The 18315-nt window shown below is 42.1% G+C and overlaps 1 protein-coding gene across 2 annotated transcripts in view; it reads right to left on the reverse strand.

Moving 5' to 3' along the window:
• Positions 1 to 18315, reverse strand: part of naaladl2 (N-acetylated alpha-linked acidic dipeptidase like 2) — a 214820-nt gene that overhangs the window by 14402 nt on the left and 182103 nt on the right. For both annotated transcript variants that reach the window (XM_076277894.1, XM_076277893.1), the window contains exon 12: positions 382 to 475. In XM_076277894.1, the coding sequence (XP_076134009.1) occupies positions 382 to 475 (94 nt within the window). The remainder of the gene's footprint in view (positions 1 to 381; positions 476 to 18315) is intronic.

The following is an 18315-nucleotide window of genomic DNA, read 5'->3' on the forward strand; positions in this document are numbered from 1 at the left end:
ACGGCTTACAAACCACCTGCTCCTGTGTGTACTGCCTGCTATTGTGCTGCATGTCTCCAAGCATGGCATCTTTCACCCGTACCCATTAAAGTTTTATGGTAATTGTGGAGATTTTAGTTCAGCCAAGCACATTATAAGCCAAGCACAGCCCGGAACAAATATGTCTAGTCTATGCTTTTTAAGTCCAAGGGCTATATTCCCTCCACCACACACACCTGATTGTTGATGACCTTGAGGCTTGTCCATATTACCTACAGAACCTGCCACTGGTATAGGCAAAACTTTGACATTCATTCTACATAAACAAAGCTTTTATACAAATAGGCATGCTGCACCCTGTTTACAAGCAAAAAAGTGTCCATAACAGGACAGTGATCTTACCTTTGAGTTTGTTTTGTACATCTAGGGCAATGTCTAGAGGGTAGAAGGGGAGGACCGGGTCGGTGCTCAGACGCAGTATGGCCTCTGCTGTCATCTAAATCAATAAAAGAGAACAGCTGTGAATTACACCCGCAATTTGTCCAGGCCGTGTATTTATTGGAGGGGATGAAAAATGCAGTGTCAGATACATCCCAGATAGAAAAAGAAAAATCTCAAGACAGAAAGGTATGGTCACCTTGCCCAACTACAACTATTGGTTTAAGGGTTCAGAGTGTCCAATTCAACTGGCCTAAATGGTCCTTCATCCAAACCTAACACAGTTACAGACTGATGGTCCACAATTATCTCGCCTCTCAAAAGGCTGGTCGTGTCGCTGGCTGCAAACTCCCAGCTGTGGGTTATGCTCCATCTTGTTGTCCTTTGTATGTGTCCCCCTCATTGATTTCTCCCTATCTTAGGCCCTGATCAGAGTCTTGTAGTACCCAACAGCTCAATTTGGGCAGCCAGCGAACACCTCTTTATTTGTCCATCTACTGAACCACATTACAAGAGCCCTGTGTTGTCAGCCCTCAGACAGTCAGGCATCACACATGGCTCTGGGGTATCTCTCCTCCTGATGGAGCGGATTTCACACGTCTCATCTCTTTCAGGCCGTCATATCTGCCTGCTGTATGAGCGGCAGCTTATTGATTGCCTCCTCAAACCCTGGTGTGCCACATTTGAGTCTAGGACCTTCAGCAGATACACAGAGATCAGATTAAGTTGTCATCAGACGAACCACAGAGGCTAAAGGTTGCCAGAGAAAGAAAACACAAAAATACATCTGGTGAGTGACCTAAAGCCTTAAATGGAAATAACAGCAAAATGACAGCCACCCCTGCTCAGTGGAGATTCTGATACTGTTTCGGCACTTAATAAGAATGACACTTATCATTGGAGGCTGTGGAGCAATCATTAATTTGTGACTGCATAATATATTCCCATAAGAGGTTATTTGATAGGCTAAGCTAAACTAATCCCTCTCAGTGTGGATTCTAAGGCTCATAGAGATACAGATAGGACTCATAGAGAGATAGACCAAGGGAACAAGATAGCAGAAAACAATGATCACACTGGCTTAAATTTCACCAGAACCTCACAGGTTGATAGTTTTTTGTATTATTATTATTCCCGTGCGTATTTGGAATTAGCCCCCTGCCTCGGGAATTATGTATTAACCTCGGATCAGAGATTGGCTGTTCAGTGGCTAACTCTGACAACTCCAACTTTACCGTAATCGTATATCTGACAGATTCCAGCCCCTAAACAGGAGGCTTATCGCTCACCAGGCGGTGAGAAGCACTCGCCACAGAGCCCGTCAAGGTTCATGCTGGGCTGACCCATGGGCGATGATCCAGACACCCTCGCCTTAGTCTGGCTTCAGAGGAATCCAATCCATCTCAACGCAAGACCCAAATGGCAGCTCTGACGTCCATAACCATCTCCTAATCTAACCCCTGGGTGGAGGCAAGAGGCTGGAGGTAGAGCAGGAAGTAGTTATCACGGTGGCGGGAGTGCATCTCTGTGTGTGAGCATGTGGGGGGTTTGCAAACTATGCTCTGCTAAAATTCATTGGCCTTAGCATTTGTCAAATTATGCTTTACAGTAAGCTGGACATGTTCAAGCTGAATCCAAGGTGAGGCCATTATTTAACTTTACTTTTCCGTTTAAGGATACACTGCCTCCGGGTGATCTTTCCCGAATGACCCTTCAGCCACTGTGTCATCCGCGGAGGCTTCGATGTTTTAACAGTCCAGTTGAGAATTTTTATGGAGCTTTTCTGCTATTTATTAAATAGCCTTACAGTGTACGCTGGGTCTGGTGGGCTATCAATCACAGAGGGGAAAGATTAGAGCATTGATTTGAGCAGAGTGAGTAATAATACTGCAGAAAGCATACATCATGTGCGAGTAATGCACCCAGACAGAGAAGGCCACTGATTTCTTATTTATGGTCTTATTTCTTGGGCTGCTCTGCAGAGTGGAGGTGCTGGAGAAAGCGTCATGTGATGGGAGAGGGGAAAACCACAAAATGGGAAATATGGAGGAGAGGCCAGCTCATTTATACTGGCCTTTATACTGCCTTGTACAAGTGACACAAACACAAACCATCTCAATGCCATTCATATGTCACTGTTATATAATTAGAGTATGGTAGAAAAAAGCAGATGCGCACTCAAGGGCTTGATTCTAATAGAAATTTGTATTGAGAGCCGAGGTTTTTTTTCAACAAGTCTACAGACAAAAAACTGGCAAGTTTAATATCTTAATAAGGCGCAGACGCCGATTCGCCATTGTTCCATAATTAGAGTATAAACATGTGAAAAGAAAAAAAAAATATGCCATTGCATATTTTTTCCATTTCCATTGTTTCCATTGCAATAATTACAGAGGTATGTTTGCTATTTTGAACAAATTAGCAGCTCATTTCCATTATAAGTTAAGCTAATAACACTAAATATTTGTTTTAGATATTGATATGACCTAGCTAAATATTTGGTTAAAATATTAACAAGATTGCCTAGCAACTGTGTTGATTGCATTTATTTGATGAATGCAAAATTACATTTGATAATTGGAAGAGAAGAGTTACAAGAACAACAGGGATGAAGGAAAATGAATTTACATTGTTTACTACCTAGACTTTTATAAGATGGCACAACATGTAGAGCTCCAAAAAGGATTTGGCCTTTATGTCGCTTCTTTTATCATAGCATAACATATGCCAGTACTGTCTCCCATATGCTACACAATTAATTCACCCCCATCACATTCGATGCCTGGCCAATACATCCTTAAAATTGTGTTGGCTTGTACCAAGGATATCATTTCTCTCCGTCCTCCACAATCCCGTGGCCTGAATGCTCTCCCCCGCAGTGCAGAGTGAGATTTCTTACCGACCCCTGAGAAAGTGTCATTCTGAGCACACAGGTTTTAAATCTTGCCTGCTTTCCTTTCCAGGACACAGCAAAGCACCTGGGGGGGGTTTGCAGGAGAATATATTTGTGTACATTAGACTAGAGGACCAAGCAGGGAAGAGAGGAGGAGAGAGGAGAAATGGCTAGAGGACCTGATAGAGCATCAACAGCAGAGGGCCCCCTTGGAAAAGCTTAGCTGAGCTGATGGACTAGTGATGTGGCAAATACTAAATCTCTACAGAAATAGAGAAAGAGAGAGAGAGAGACAGAGAGAGAGAGGGAGGGAGGGAGAGATAGAGAGTGGGAGAGAGAGAGTGAGTGAGTGAGAGAGAGAAAGAAAGGGGGAGTGAAAGACGGATAGAGAGGGAGAGAGGGAAAGAGAGGGAGAAGAAGAGAGAGAGAGTTAGGGAGGGAGGGATGATGAAGAGATAGAGAGAGACAGAATCTGGCTGAGTCTGAGTCTTGCTAGGGCATGCTGAGGCGATTTGCTTGTTGCATTATTCCATTTCAGAGGTCACCGCTAACACCACCTCTGAGCTGGATCAAGTCAACACAGCGATGATCATGAAAATCTGTGATAGGGTCAGGATTTGAAGATGAAATGATACTGAGAGGCAATTGGTTAAACTGTATTTCTCAGTTCAGCTCAAAAGTACATGGGATATGATAAAAGTGGATATTTTAAAATATGAACACTTACTGCAAGGTTATTTCAATGTAAATGTTGAAGAGATTTACTTGAGCATACAGGAGTTATTATAATTTAGCCATTTAACTGACCTTCAGGGTCCTACAGGACAGTGTTCAGCTTTTACAATATTATATTCACAAGATCATTCATCTGCAAAAAAATGTATTAATAAATCATATAAATGGCATGACCTCAAACTTTACCTTTGTGGGTATCATTAGTGAATGAGACAGCTCTGATTAATCTATGGCTCATCTGTCACTCATAGAAGCACAATGCTACGAACTACAAATACCCAGAGATCTAACAGGAATTAAACCAAAAACAAATTGGTTCCAAAGTGGGATCTAAAGGCTGTGTGTTGTGAGAAAAAACCTTCCTATTCTTATTATAGAAAATCTGTAAACATTGTACAGGAAATTAAATGAAATACACAAGACACACACACAGGGTATATTCATGTCACTCAAATTGACAAACGTTGCCATAGTCGTTGACAATGAAAACATGACAAAAATAGATACGTTCTTACTTTCAAACAACCTTCCATACAGATGCCTTCCAGTTACTTCTTGTAGTTGAAAGTAAGCTGGAATGACTAGATTCTACGCAACCAGAACAACTTACTAAAATAAAATAAAAAGGAACAAGTGATTGTTATCAAATTCTTTTTGGTTCTTTGGGAAAAACAAGTCTTGTTAAATCCCCTGGGTGAATATACAGGATACCAGAGCGGATGCATGATCTTACATTGGAGTGGTTAATTAGTTATCGCTTTGGTGACCATTGTCGCCTGTCTTTATGTGAACAATATGTCTAGAAGATTGATACCACATCTCCCAGCCTTCTGGTTCCATTCATTATGAAGCCAGATGGCAATGAGAACACACACACACACACACACACACACACACACACACACACACACACACACACACACACACAATGCTCATGTTTGAGAGAGACAGGGAGTAACACAATATTTGCCATCTCTGTTCATCCGGACAGAAGCTTTCTGATTTAAAGGCTTGTTTAGTGTGTGAGTGACCTACATCGGAGTGAAGAGAAATTAGCAGGGCTGCTGAAATGGCTGTCGTTTGACCTGCTCTGACTTTAAAAGGAAATGTGTTTATATGATTAAAGGGCGCCTTTAATCTTTTTCCTTTTGAATTCTCAGAAAAAGGGCAGACTTGAAAAGCCCAGCTCAACTGAAGTCTCACGCTCTCGGGCGTGGTTCTGCAGAGCGACACTATTGTTGCATTACTGCTGATGAAATCAAAAGTACTGTGCACTGTGGATAGGGGCTGGCACACCAATCCCCTCGCAGGCCTGATAAGTCTATTGTATATATTCTGCAAAACTGAACAGCTTACCGCATGCAGAACACACCGGGTAACTAAATGACAACATCAGTTTTTAAAAAAAAGATTTAGGCATTGTAAGCAAAAAAAGAGAGAGACAAAAAACAGCACTAGTTTCACTATAGAGGAACGTGCAAAGTGATATGATTTGATGACAAGCATCTGCTGACTGCAGGGACTAATTAAGCCCCCCCCCCCCACACACACTTCAAAGTTTTATTCAAAACCACAAGCTCACTGAATTTTTGATCACAAAACACACGTTTTGCCATCTTATTAAATACCTATTAAATGTGCACATTTTCTGACAGTGCAGGTGTTTCATCTGCGGGCCTATCCATGTGTTATGCTCCCAAACTCACTGATCAGATGTATTAACACATTGTTCACTGAAGCGGGTGCTTAGGATCAAACATATGTGGTTTAAAGTGAATTACAAGCCTGGCTACACCTGAAATGGCATGATCACTCACAGTCCAAACAATTACAGAAACCAAACACACAAATGAACTAATTAATGAATACAAATCATCATATAAAAGAGTAAGGCTGAGGACAGACAGTGTAGGTGGCATTTTTGGACAAGTCATTCGTGGTGCCTGCCATGACTACAGCTCAGCTTTTGACTGAACATCCACCAAGTCTGCACTTAAACGATTCAAATGGTACAGCTATTGTGATTGTACACTACAATACAACAATTACAGATGAGGAGGTAGACCAGTTATCTAGAAAAAAGGAGGTAACTGCACAGAATGGCGAACAAAACGCCTAAGAGAAAGTAATGAGTTATGTACAATCTCCTCAGTGCAATTTATAATCTTGCGATCACTACATAATTTGAAATCATTCAAATGTTCCAGGCATTGCTGTTGCACCCTCTAATGTTCTGTGGAGCTATGGTCAGTTAGAGATGACTGTACACATGGTGACTGAGTTACTATAGACGTATGTATGGTTATGGTTATGGGATTTTGCAGACACCTTTGTCCAAAGCGACACACAAATACAAAAACAACATACAAATTTAACAGGGAACAAATTAGAATGTTGGTCAAACTATAATAAGGAAAATAGCAATAATAAACAACAATGTTGATTCAATAAATAGCCTAATAAAATAAGCAATGAAAATGAGGGAAAAAGCAATAATAAACAATAATGTCCATTCAATCAATAAAAAACAAATAAAAAAAACAATGACATGGTAAGATTACATTAAGGAGAATATCAATAATAAACGATAATGTCAAATTAATCAACAGCCTAATGGAAATAAAACAATATTATACAAACCATAACGCATAAGAAGCGCTTAAAGAACTAAGTGCATGTTGAACAGGAATGTATTTAGACCCCTCTTAAACGACCCAAAACTACCACAGGAACAGAGAGCACTGGGCAACTCATTCCACCAACATGGAACCACAAATGTACAAAACCATATAGACATATGATGAGCTACAATGTTTTGTACTTGAGTTACTTGTGTAAGGTGTAGAAAACATGTCTATACATAGAAAACAAATCTATACATACAGTGCCCTTCACATTAACTGGCACCTCCGGTACAGTTGAGTAAAAAGAGGTATAAAAATCATAAAAACATCAATCATAAAAAATAATGAACTAAAATTGCCCCCCTTCAGTGGTAGATTTTTCCTCATTGCTTTTCAAGATCAATTGCCAAAAGATGATTTTTTTTATACCTATTTGTGCAGTGCAGTACATACACACAAGAATACATACAGTACATACATACATACATACATACATACATACAGTACATACATACACACCCACACCTCTTCTCAGTACAGTCCATTCGGTGTGTCCACTAAAAAACTCTGTCCTGGCTCTGTAAATGGAAAACAAACACAGTGGCTCGGACTAAGCCAAGAAGTGGCCAAGCCAATTAACACAAAGCTTCAGGAGCAGGGGAGGGAGGGGTGCCATTTGATTGGCTGTTGAGCTGAAATATCAACAAAATTTAGCCAGAATCATGAACTGGTTTTGGGCATCTAATATGGTTTCCAAACATAGTCCATGAAAGGGACATTTCTCTTAAATGAAGGCTGCATTCATTGTGCATGTCTTTACAATGGCAGCTAGAACTATAAATCACATTAAAGAAGTCACTTCTAGTGATTGAGAACTCCAACGGGTCATAATCATCGCAGTTGAATTTTTATTTCATGACCGACCCCACTTATTATCAGTGTGCGAACTGAAAGGGGTTGATAGCTGTATATTATTACACCAATATTCTGTTTTCGACTGAGAAATTCAAAGGCAGCCCTAATTAGTGTGGGGTGTCCTTTGTGTTGGATGTTTTTAAAGTAAAAGTGGAAAAGGCTGGAGTTGCATTAGGCTACATCAAATAAGGCACTGAAAGGCGGAAAGATCTTGATGGCTAGAGAAAAATGCTGGCTTGGAAGTGAAAAGGAAGTAAAAAAAAATAAAAGAAAAAAAAATTGTGGGAATAGACAGAATCGAAGCATCTGCTAAAACCTGTGAAGGACAGTCTTAAAAGACCGAGAACACAGGGGCTGGTGGAATGCCAGCACAGTAATCCAGCTCCTTTTCCCCTTCACTTACTTCAGAAAGAGGGCTGGTATTAAAAGGGATCAAATGCACTTTGTGGCTCCAAAAACCATATGGTCTAGCTGCAAACTCAAAGTGTGTCGTTAACAGATGAAGGGCATCATTCATGCCTGTAAGAGTCACTGTCAGTAAGCGCTGTGCCCAAAACACGTAGCACGGCTAATGCACATAAACCCAAAGGGAAATCTACTGTATGAAGAACAGTGAAGTATGGAAAGTGAGGAGGGGAGGAGAGAGAGAGTGAGGAGTGAGAGAGATAGAGAAAGAGAGATAGAGAGAGAGTGAGAAAGAGAGAGCGATGCACTTGGGCATTTTGTGTGTGGAAAAGACAGACGGCGCAGTGCTGCTATATCAATTGACGATAGTAATAAGCATGAAGCATTTAAAAGCACTACAGGAAGGCACATTGGTGTCTGAGATATGCCTGAGCATGTGCCTCTTCGCCACCGAGACTGTCATTTTTGATGAGAAGACCGTTATGTAAGTGCATAAACAGAGAAAGAAGGAAAGTGTGTGTGAGAGAGAGAGAGAGAGAGATGACAGAGCTATTTAATAAACATTGTTGACAGGTCCCTAGGGAACAACAGGCCCCAACCCCATATGTAATTTCCTAAAAACACAATAAAATGGCCCCCTTGCCGACTGCTGCCAATCATGCCTGCCTGATTGCCTCTCCTTCCTATTTTTCCTCTTTTTTTCTGGCTAAAGGTTAGTACAATGGGCTAGACTCCCCCTGGAGAAGCCTATGGTGCACAACTGTGATGGATGAAGCAATCCACTCCTCACCTCCCGACTTAGCGCCTAGCCAAGTGTAGAGGTGGCATTCTTACTCACCTGCGTTCCCTATTACCTGCCCTGGTAAGTACAGAACATAAGAGGAGGAAAGGGTGGTTTGAAGGGTGGACATAATTAACCACTGGAGATTATTTAAGTGTGAGCGTGAGTTAAGGTGCATTAACTGTGCGTTAGATGTTAGTATGCAGTGGCAGCAGGTCCTGTAGGAACATCATGAGAGCTAATTTTATTATTATTATCACTTTTAAATAGCCTGGTTCATTCACAACCTACAGAAATTCCAGCTGTTAATTGTACTGTAGGTATATAATGCCTGGTATTTAAGCGATTGTATTTGTACTTTTTTGATGTTGTGCTTTACATGAGGCAATGTGTCTTTATAAAAAACACATAGCGGAACCCTATGCATTAAACACTGGGATCTTTATAGGTGTTGGTACCGGCAATAGGATTAGACTTGAAAGAAGAATGTACGGCACAGTGAGTAAAGCTCCAAATAATATTGAAAAATGTCCACCTTAGGGTGTCAGCAAGGGCAGATTTTCTTAAACATTATACTGTATACTGTATACACAAATACAATTCCTACCTGACAAATTAATGGACCAACACACCAAAAAATGCTTGTTATTACCAAAGTCCTTTTAGGCAAGTCCCTCCACTCAGCTGCCATATTGTAACGCTTTTTGGGCACTTATCGAGCATCTATTTCAGGGCAGTATGTGTATGTATGTGCGCAAGGCTTCACGAATTACGACACACCAACCTCGCTACAGCTGCGAGATCACAACACATGATTGGCACGATGTATTCACAATATACCACATGATTGGCACGATGTATTCACAATATACCACATGATTGGCACGATGTATTCACAATATACCACATGATTGGCACGAAGTAGTCACAACATACCACATGATTGGCACGATGTATTCACAACATACCACATGATTGGCACGATGTATTCACAATATACCACATGATTGGCACGATGTATTCACAATATACCACATGATTGGCACGGTGTATTCACAATATATTACATTACATTTGGCTGACGCATTTTTAACCAAAGCACATACCACATGACTGGCACGGTGTATGTCAACTTTTGGCGGCGGAAGGGGCGGAAATATGTGTAGACGACTGCACTAAAAAAGCGTTAATACATCTGGCCCACTGTATCCTATACCACACTATGATTTGATATACAGTAGTTTCAGGGATTTTTCGTGGTGGGCTAAGTTCATTAATCAGTGATGAGTTTCTGGAGACATCAGCTGCCCTGCAGCTGGAAAACATCATAGAATTCCGGTCTGGAGAAATACTTTCAACCATAGAAAACTGAGTGAGACAGAACCCACTACTACAATTTATGTCCACGCGCACTCCTAACAATTTCATTTTAAGTGCTATTTGCCTAATTATAGATGCATATCAGACTCTCCTAATTGGCTTTAGTGGGACTTCTGAAAAGAAAAAGAAAAAACACTGCAGGGTCCATTACTAAGTGACTAATACAAGAGAAGAAAAGTAAAAACAAAACAAAAAAAGAACATGGCTTCACACAGGAGGAAATGGAAAAGACATGTGATTCCATGAAAGACCCTGATTTCCCATACACACAAATTATTCATATGTCAAAAAATCCTTCAAGTGATAAACAAACAGAAGAGCTTATGCATCTAAGGCAGGCTCTTCTCGCAAATAAAACCTGAGTTGTTTAGAAATCACATTCTCTTTGAAAATGCAGGAAACTAGGGTCAGCTCAGGTGTTCTTAATATAGCGTATTGTGGTAAACAGCAATGAGATGGTGAGCAGGGCTCGCCTGTCATAGGTAATATGCTCAGTATTCTGACAACAGTAGAACACCTCAAGCTGTATCAGGGTGAGGTGTTTCATAGCTCTAGCTTCTGCTAATGATAGCATTTCATGCAGCACCATTATAGTTTGTAGAATGATGGATGGATCGATAAATAGATTGATTAGACTGACAGACTGATAACATTTGATCTCTGAAAGACTGTTGATTTCCTCAGCGGGCAACGATTAAATCTTGAATATTAAATCTTACTACATTAAATATATAGGTCAGGCTCAGGTCCTGACTTACATTATAGCAGCTACACTGAGAATAAAGACTTCCAAATGAACAAAACATATTTTATATATTTTGCAGATTAATCTGTGATCTTGAAGCTCAGATGGTATGGTAGTAACACCAGAATTATGTTAGGTCAGCATGACGAAAATGTACTTAATTCTATGGAGTGTGGATATAAATAGCAGCATAAATAACAAGAAACACACATAAATAATAAGAAACACACAATGTGCAAGATGCATTTCCAGGTAATGCTGCAAAATACTGGACCACCTAAGAGCAAAATTATTTTAGCATCAGAAATACCTGAAACTAATTTGTGAAATGCTGTCTCCATCACCTGGACTGGGACTGGGTCAACCTGTGATAAGTCAGCCTGCCTTGACAGTACATGCCACTGCTTTGTTATAAGTGAGCAGCTGTATAAGTGTCCTCAATGAATTGAAATATTATCTTGAATCTAAAATGTGACACTTCCATTTAGCAGTATATAAAATCATCAAATTCCCCCATTATTCTTTTAAGATGACAGAGGATAGCGAAATAGAATATGAGCAGTCAAAAGACAAAAGACAGCTCCAAAAAAAAAAAGAGATGGGGGAGGGGGGCAGTGGTTGGGGGGTGTTCTCAAAAGTGCTGGGTGAGTTCCCACATGTCATCCTGTCTCAATTTTTAAGTTTTCAATTTTTCAGGCCGCCAAGGAGACAAGCCTCAAAAGTGCAACGAGAATTTTTAATCACAGGCGAGTGATGGATGAGCTGTGCATCCTCGCTGCGCTGGGGACGGTGCAGGGAGACGGCTGGACCGGCGTGGATCTCCGGACAAATTACACTCAACCCCATTACAATGCACATCAACCGGCGTCCGTGTCAGCTTTCATACACCCAGACGCCAGTTGTGTTGCTCAGGTGATACGGGAACACATCTCAGAGATGTGCCGTTGGACCTGAGAGTTAAATCCCTGTGTGTCAGGGAAAATTACTTCCTGACACCTCGTCATGTTGTATATTAAGGCACAATAAACTTCCATGGCACTATTCCGAGGAAAAGGCGGCGAGAAGAGCGGGAGAGGTTAGTGGGTGCCTGCTCGTGGGGAGAGAGATCAGCAGTCAGGAGTCGTGCTGGTTTAAAGAGATAATGAGGCTGCAGGAAATCTGACAGTTTGTGCCTCGTGAAGGGGACAAACGAGCCAACAGGAGAGAGCTGGGAGAAGACACTGTGTTTTATTTGGGTCGGCTGTTCGTCCAGTCTCCAGCTTGGCACTATGGCCACTTTTTCGAGCGAGGGGGTATGCAGATGCAAGCTTCTGAAACTTGTGTAAGCAGCACATATAAAAGACTCAGGGGAAAACAACTCATTTAAATTAATGAGATGTCATGTAATACATCTGCATTTAAAAAAAGCATTTTCAGTGCACAATTATTCAAAACATGTTAAGACTCAAACATGAAAAAACTATAAACCTTTCAAACCTTTTGTTTATAAAGTTCAAAGCTAAATAAAAACGGAAACAACTTGCCACAAATTATTGTTCACAAATGCTACAGTATGTATTAACAGGAGCAGTCTGGGCAACATAGCTGAGCATTTTACAGATTCATTCCAGGTCACTAATTTCTTTAACTTCTAGTTATGAGGAAAAGCAGAGCACAGTCAAGTGTGAAATTCACAAGTGAAGCTTTTGTGATTCTCTTTGCAGTCTAATGAACATCTTGGAGAGTTACACTCCACAGACCCATCAAAGAAACCAATAAAATGACAATTAGCAAAGGAAGTCTGACAGAACAACTCTGACACATATTAATCGTCAGTTTATATTAAAGGGGAAAAAAGAGACAAAGAGAGATGGTGTGGAGAAGTTCATCCTTCACTGAACAAGTCAGTTGGGCCCCAACTGGACTCGGTATGCATGGGAGATAGGTACGGATTAAAGAGACAGACAGAGGGGTGCCTAGACAAATGAGGTGAGGTCACATGTGTGCATATGAAGAAAAGGGTCAAATGAGGTGAGGTCACATGTGTGGATATGAAGAAAAGGGTCATATTCCCTTGATCCTGAAAATCCGACTAGGTATTCTGTATTGTATTACACTACCATCTACAGAGACACTATCATGCCTACCACTGCCATCACCCCCTCCACTTTTATTCATTTCTCCTTCTTTAATTGTAGCCTCTACCCTCAATACAATCATTTCAAAAGAAGACCAGACATGCACAGCTTCTGCACAGATGATCAAACATTTCTGGACACGATGTTCAGCCTTTGCCATTAAATAATCAAATATCTGATAGGCTGCCGCTGTCACTGCCTCTACTTGTACTGCATAAAGAGTTGGAACATGTCGTGCACCTCTGATTGGACAAGCTTGATGTTCTATCACTTCTGTTGAATACACTTCCATTGCTCACTGTCACCCCCCCCCCCCATCCCCCACACACAAACACACACACTCAGTCATCTCTCAGTGGTGAAGAAACACATCTGTGTGCAGATGCTAAGCCGTGATGAGCAGGGAAAACGTCACAGACGCACCATCCCACTGCCTAAAGGTGGCAAATCAATGCCATCGTGTCCTCTTTGATTGCATCACCCCTGTCCTAGCTTGGACGTGAGCTGCACCAAAGTGGGTCCTCTGGGTCTTCACAGAGCAGAGCTCGCCCAACAGTGCACCACCACCCCCACTTCTTTTCCCCTGGAGAATTCCAGTCAGAGGTGTAGCAGGAGGGAAAGAGTTGAGCTGCAGCTGTTCTACTGTGTGCTGAACAATGCAGTGTGGTTCTGAACATTACACGAACAGCTAATTCCAATTTTCATGTCATTATTCCATCCTTCTGTTTCAAACATAGCTGGACCTTGAGTGAGTCTGTTCAATTAACTTGATTTCAAAGGCCTTCATGTGGCATGTCCCTCCATCTCCGCCACAATGGCATATGAACTGCTTCAATATTTTATTGAGAAATTACATCACTTTCTCAGTTAATGAAAGTTAACCAAATGGATGTTTTTTGCCGCATATTGAGTTTGACCAAGCAAGGCACTCATGTGAATCTCATTCATTGTTCAAATGAAACACCTATTTTCATCTGTTCCACAGTTTTTCTGTAATTAACTTTGTGGTAAACAATGGATTTACCAGAGGCACACAATGAGGACCTCTTGATGTCTCAAGGAATGCATAAAGCCTTCAGGATTTAGCTATATATACTTAATACATCTAGAGTGTGTGACTGAGGTTGGTAAAGCTCAAGCCACTCTTCAGTCAAGTTCATATTCATGGTCATATTCACTACACTTTCATTCATATTCAGGCAAGTACCATCTGCAGACTGGAACTCTGCGTCTTTCAGGGTCACTCTTCACATTTGTCAAAGCTGTTGAAATGGCAATATCACACAGACCAAACAGCAAGAGACAAGAACAAATGTCTTCACTGCATTCTAGGATTACATTGTCTACCACCAATAAAGTGTAATGTGCCCTATGGGACACTTTCCAAAGTTTGCCAAGTGCTACCCAGCACAGCACAGGATCTCAGTGATTCAGTGATGTCCTGTCAGTTTCAGCAGTCCCAAAACTTGCTTCGTCAATATCTGCTTCTCACCTGTCATCCTGTATGCCCAGGCCTACTCTGGGATTTCAACACCCCTACCTATCAGTCCTGTCCCCAAAACTGCCCTGCCTCACAACTAAACATTTTTTTTTTCATCAATTCCCTTCTAGCATAATGAAGGGAATGTTCTTGCCTGTGGTGTGCATTCAGTTGTCCCCACCAGGTGGGCAGAAAGAGTGGGGTGGGTGAAGCCTGGGATGTGTGGCAGGTTCGTTTCAAAACCTCCTCCTCAGAGGCGACTCCATCTCCATGTGATCCAACTCCCCCTGAATCCTCCACCTCCTCCTCCCGCTCTTCATTCTTTCCTCCTCCTCTCCACACCATGACACTCCTCTCCACACCATGACACTCTTCTCCTCCCTCTCTCCCTCGGCTTTATTGTTCCTCCCCTGTCCCTCACAACCCCAACCCCCCAACCCACCCCTTCCCATCACCCCAACCCCCCAACCCACCCCTTCCCATCACCCCAACCCCCCAACCCACCCCTTCCCATCACCCCCACTCCGCTTATCCATCCCTCTCCAGCCCAAATCCATCTCTCTCGTTTGGCTTCCTCTCTCTGCTTCCTCAGCGGGTTAATGGGTTCTTAACACATGGCCACTCGGTCCATCATTGTATCAGGGCTGTTCCATCTCAGATGCTCCCCCATTATTTCCCCCTGCCTCACAGGATGTACACCACTGGGGCTGATGAGTCTGTTCCCTCTCCTCTGCTCCTCTTATCAGTGTGTGTGCTGCACACAATGCATTTCGGGTTCAACTTCATCTTCTCCCAGGTACATATGTATGTGCTAAACACAGGCAGAGCACAGAACGTGAGAGGGAGTTGGATCCAGAATGTGAGATAATGTTGGGAGCTGTCCTCATGGGACATTTGGATGGCAGTGACGGACCTCTGGGATGCTGCATGGTCCAGTACTCTTCCCTGCCTCACAGTCACCCTCTATCGCCATCAATCTAATCCGATTTGATAGTAAGGATTCATGGCATCTAGTCTCTTTCACTCTGCGTTCACATGCAGTGATCTATTTTCTGATAGTCTCAACTGTCACTAAGACTTTCATTTGAGAAATAAGATCTCAGCAGTGATGGATTTCTACAGAACTTGCCAATATCTTTGGCATACTGGGACATCCAAAGAACAGATTAAAACAATAAGAGAGCAGCATGAAATTTAAATAACTGAAAATAGATCACTCTGAAACTGTCTGATATTACTGCTGCTTAATATTTGAAATAATAAAAAATCCTATCAGATGCTGAGCTGATCGAATCCATCATACCCAAAAAAAGCAATCACATGACTGTGCGGTGTAGTGGAACTCAGCTCAGCTCAGACAAACTACATATGGTTTACAAACATTACTATACAAATATGGACTAAAACAAATAACAAGGTGATAAGGGAATGCTATTGTTTTCCTGCAACATCCAGGATGTTAATTGGCGAACAAGCACATAAAACAACTGGGAATTTTCACAAGAGTTCTAGAATGTTCCCCTGAGCCTGTGCAGAACCATAGCATTGGTCATGTGTACCACTCCCTTGGTATGTGTGTGTATTTCTATAATGTATGCTGCAAGGGGACTTGGTGGGTGCAGGTGATTGAGTGTGTGTGAGTTTGGGGGCCCCATATGATCAATGCCAGCCCGCCATGCCAACTCAAGGAAAGCCAACTGGCCTCATACTTTAAAAATTAGCAACACAGAGAGCCGGCCTGTCACCTTTTCCCCCTGCTGAAGCCAAAACCCAGGTGAAAAATGAGCACAGGGACCCGGAGCGAGGTGAAAAATCCCCCGGCCCTCTCGGCAAACACAAAGAAAGAGCAGAGCATGGCTGCCGTCCCCGGGGGACTCGTGGCGAATAGGAGAGCCTGAGCCTTTCATGACGGACCGCGCTGGTCCCAGGCTTCCCAGGGAATTTCATTGTTCCTGGGGAACGCTGGCGCATCACAGGGTACACACAGCCAATTTCTTGGCAGCTGAATCAATTAATTCCCCATCAGCCTCTATTGGGCCCATTCCCCAGGGTCAGCTCCATACCTGTACACTGAGTTGCACATTTCCACTATTCCACATTCCTGACCATCAGTGCTAATGTCACCCTTACAATTTTAAGTGTTTTCCATGGGCGAAGCCTCATCTGGAGAGGTGTCACAGCCTGGGGTGGTGGCTGGAGGAGACAACAGCAAACACACTGTTTGGGATTCTGCATGTAAATACACTTTTACACAAAGTACAGTTAGGAACTTGGGCGTCACCTGCATGCACACGCTTAGTTGTAATACGGCTTGTGACTCCTGGGTGATGTTTTAAATTGTTTTCACCAACTTTATTTCCTCAGTACTTCACTGTACACACACACAGATTTAATTATGTCTTCATGTCGTGGTTTAAGTCGTCTGGCTTTTAACAGTTGGAACATTTTACAGAAAGAATAAGAATAAAATTCTTGCCTGTGCATCCCAACCTGTAACAGCATTGTAATATGGCTGTGAGCACGCTTTACATGTTCCCATCAGCCTGAGGTAAGAAATTATTCAGTGGTTCGGTGTTTCTTTCATTGAATTTTCCGCAAAAATCTAAGCAGCTAGAGAGATTTTTTTATTAGGTGAAGCATGGAGCCATTCTTCACAGCACACAATGTGGATGTATGGTTTCAAACAATTGCAGAGTGAGTTTTCTACTGGGTTTTCTCTTGTTCTCCACCTCCTCCAGATGTTTCTCAGTGTGAGGAGTCCCAGGAGATCAGGATGGATCCCTTGATAAGACACTACTGCTTGGCAGAATTATTTCTGGTACATCCCCATATGCGCATGTATATACGGATATGTGTGCATGAACACAAGTATGCGCATGTGTTTAGGGGAAGGGGAGAAGGAGAGGTGAGGAAGAGCCGAAGAGTTTTGCATTGGTTTTCTGTGTACGTCTGCCTAGTTGACCCCCTCTCATTCTTTCTCTCTCTCACTTGAGTTTGTCTGTCTGTCTGTCTGGTGATCTGTCAGTGTTTATAGTTGTTATTCTGTGCCTTTGTGAGTTGGGCAGTGTTTGAATGTATGTGTGTATTTGTCTATGTGTATGTGTGTGTGAGAGAGAGAGTGAGAGAGGCAAAGACAGAGAATGATAGAGAGAAAGGAGAGAGAGAAAGGGAGAGAGAGACAGATGGCATCCAGGAAAAAAAAGATTTGAGACTTTTTTTCTCTCTTTGTTATTCAGTAAAGTTTTTCTCCCCTCTGCCCATTGTGTTGAGAAATGTGATATTTTGACACTTCCAATTCTCTTCTGTGAATTCTAAATCAACCCTGTGGCTGTTTCTCCTCAAACTTTGGCACACTCTGACCGATTCCCAGCACAGTTAACCGAGCTTGCGAGGCTCCGTTTGAATATGTAAATGGCTAAAGAAAGAAAACCATGGCAACATCGTACTCATTTTCTTTATCTTTTTTTTTTAAAAGGATATGCCATTGTTCTGTGTTTCTTTGTCGCACTGCCAGGCCGCTTCCACTCAGCTCAAATAATTTGTGGCACTGAACATTATCTCCTTGGCAGAGATGAGAAGCTGTAACGACATTCATATTTCTTTCTGCCGCGTACTTACAGAGGCCTTCATCAGCTGCGGCAAGAAGAAGGGAAAAAATATTTATGAGCACTTATGTTTTCACTCTTTTTCTATTTTATTACCATCTTTGTGTGTGTGTGTGTGTGTGTGTGTGTGTGTGTTTGTGTGTGTGTCTGTGTGTGTGTGTGTGTGTGTTTGTGTTTGTGTGTGTGTGCATGATGGGGGACGGGGGTATTATCGGGGG

This window comes from Alosa pseudoharengus, unplaced genomic scaffold, assembly GCF_046254945.1.
Source record: "Alosa pseudoharengus isolate Yale_2024_CS ecotype anadromous, Long Island Sound unplaced genomic scaffold, YU_APseudo_1.1 YU_APseudo_1.1_scf_11, whole genome shotgun sequence".
Classification (NCBI taxonomy): domain Eukaryota; kingdom Metazoa; phylum Chordata; class Actinopteri; order Clupeiformes; family Clupeidae; genus Alosa; species Alosa pseudoharengus.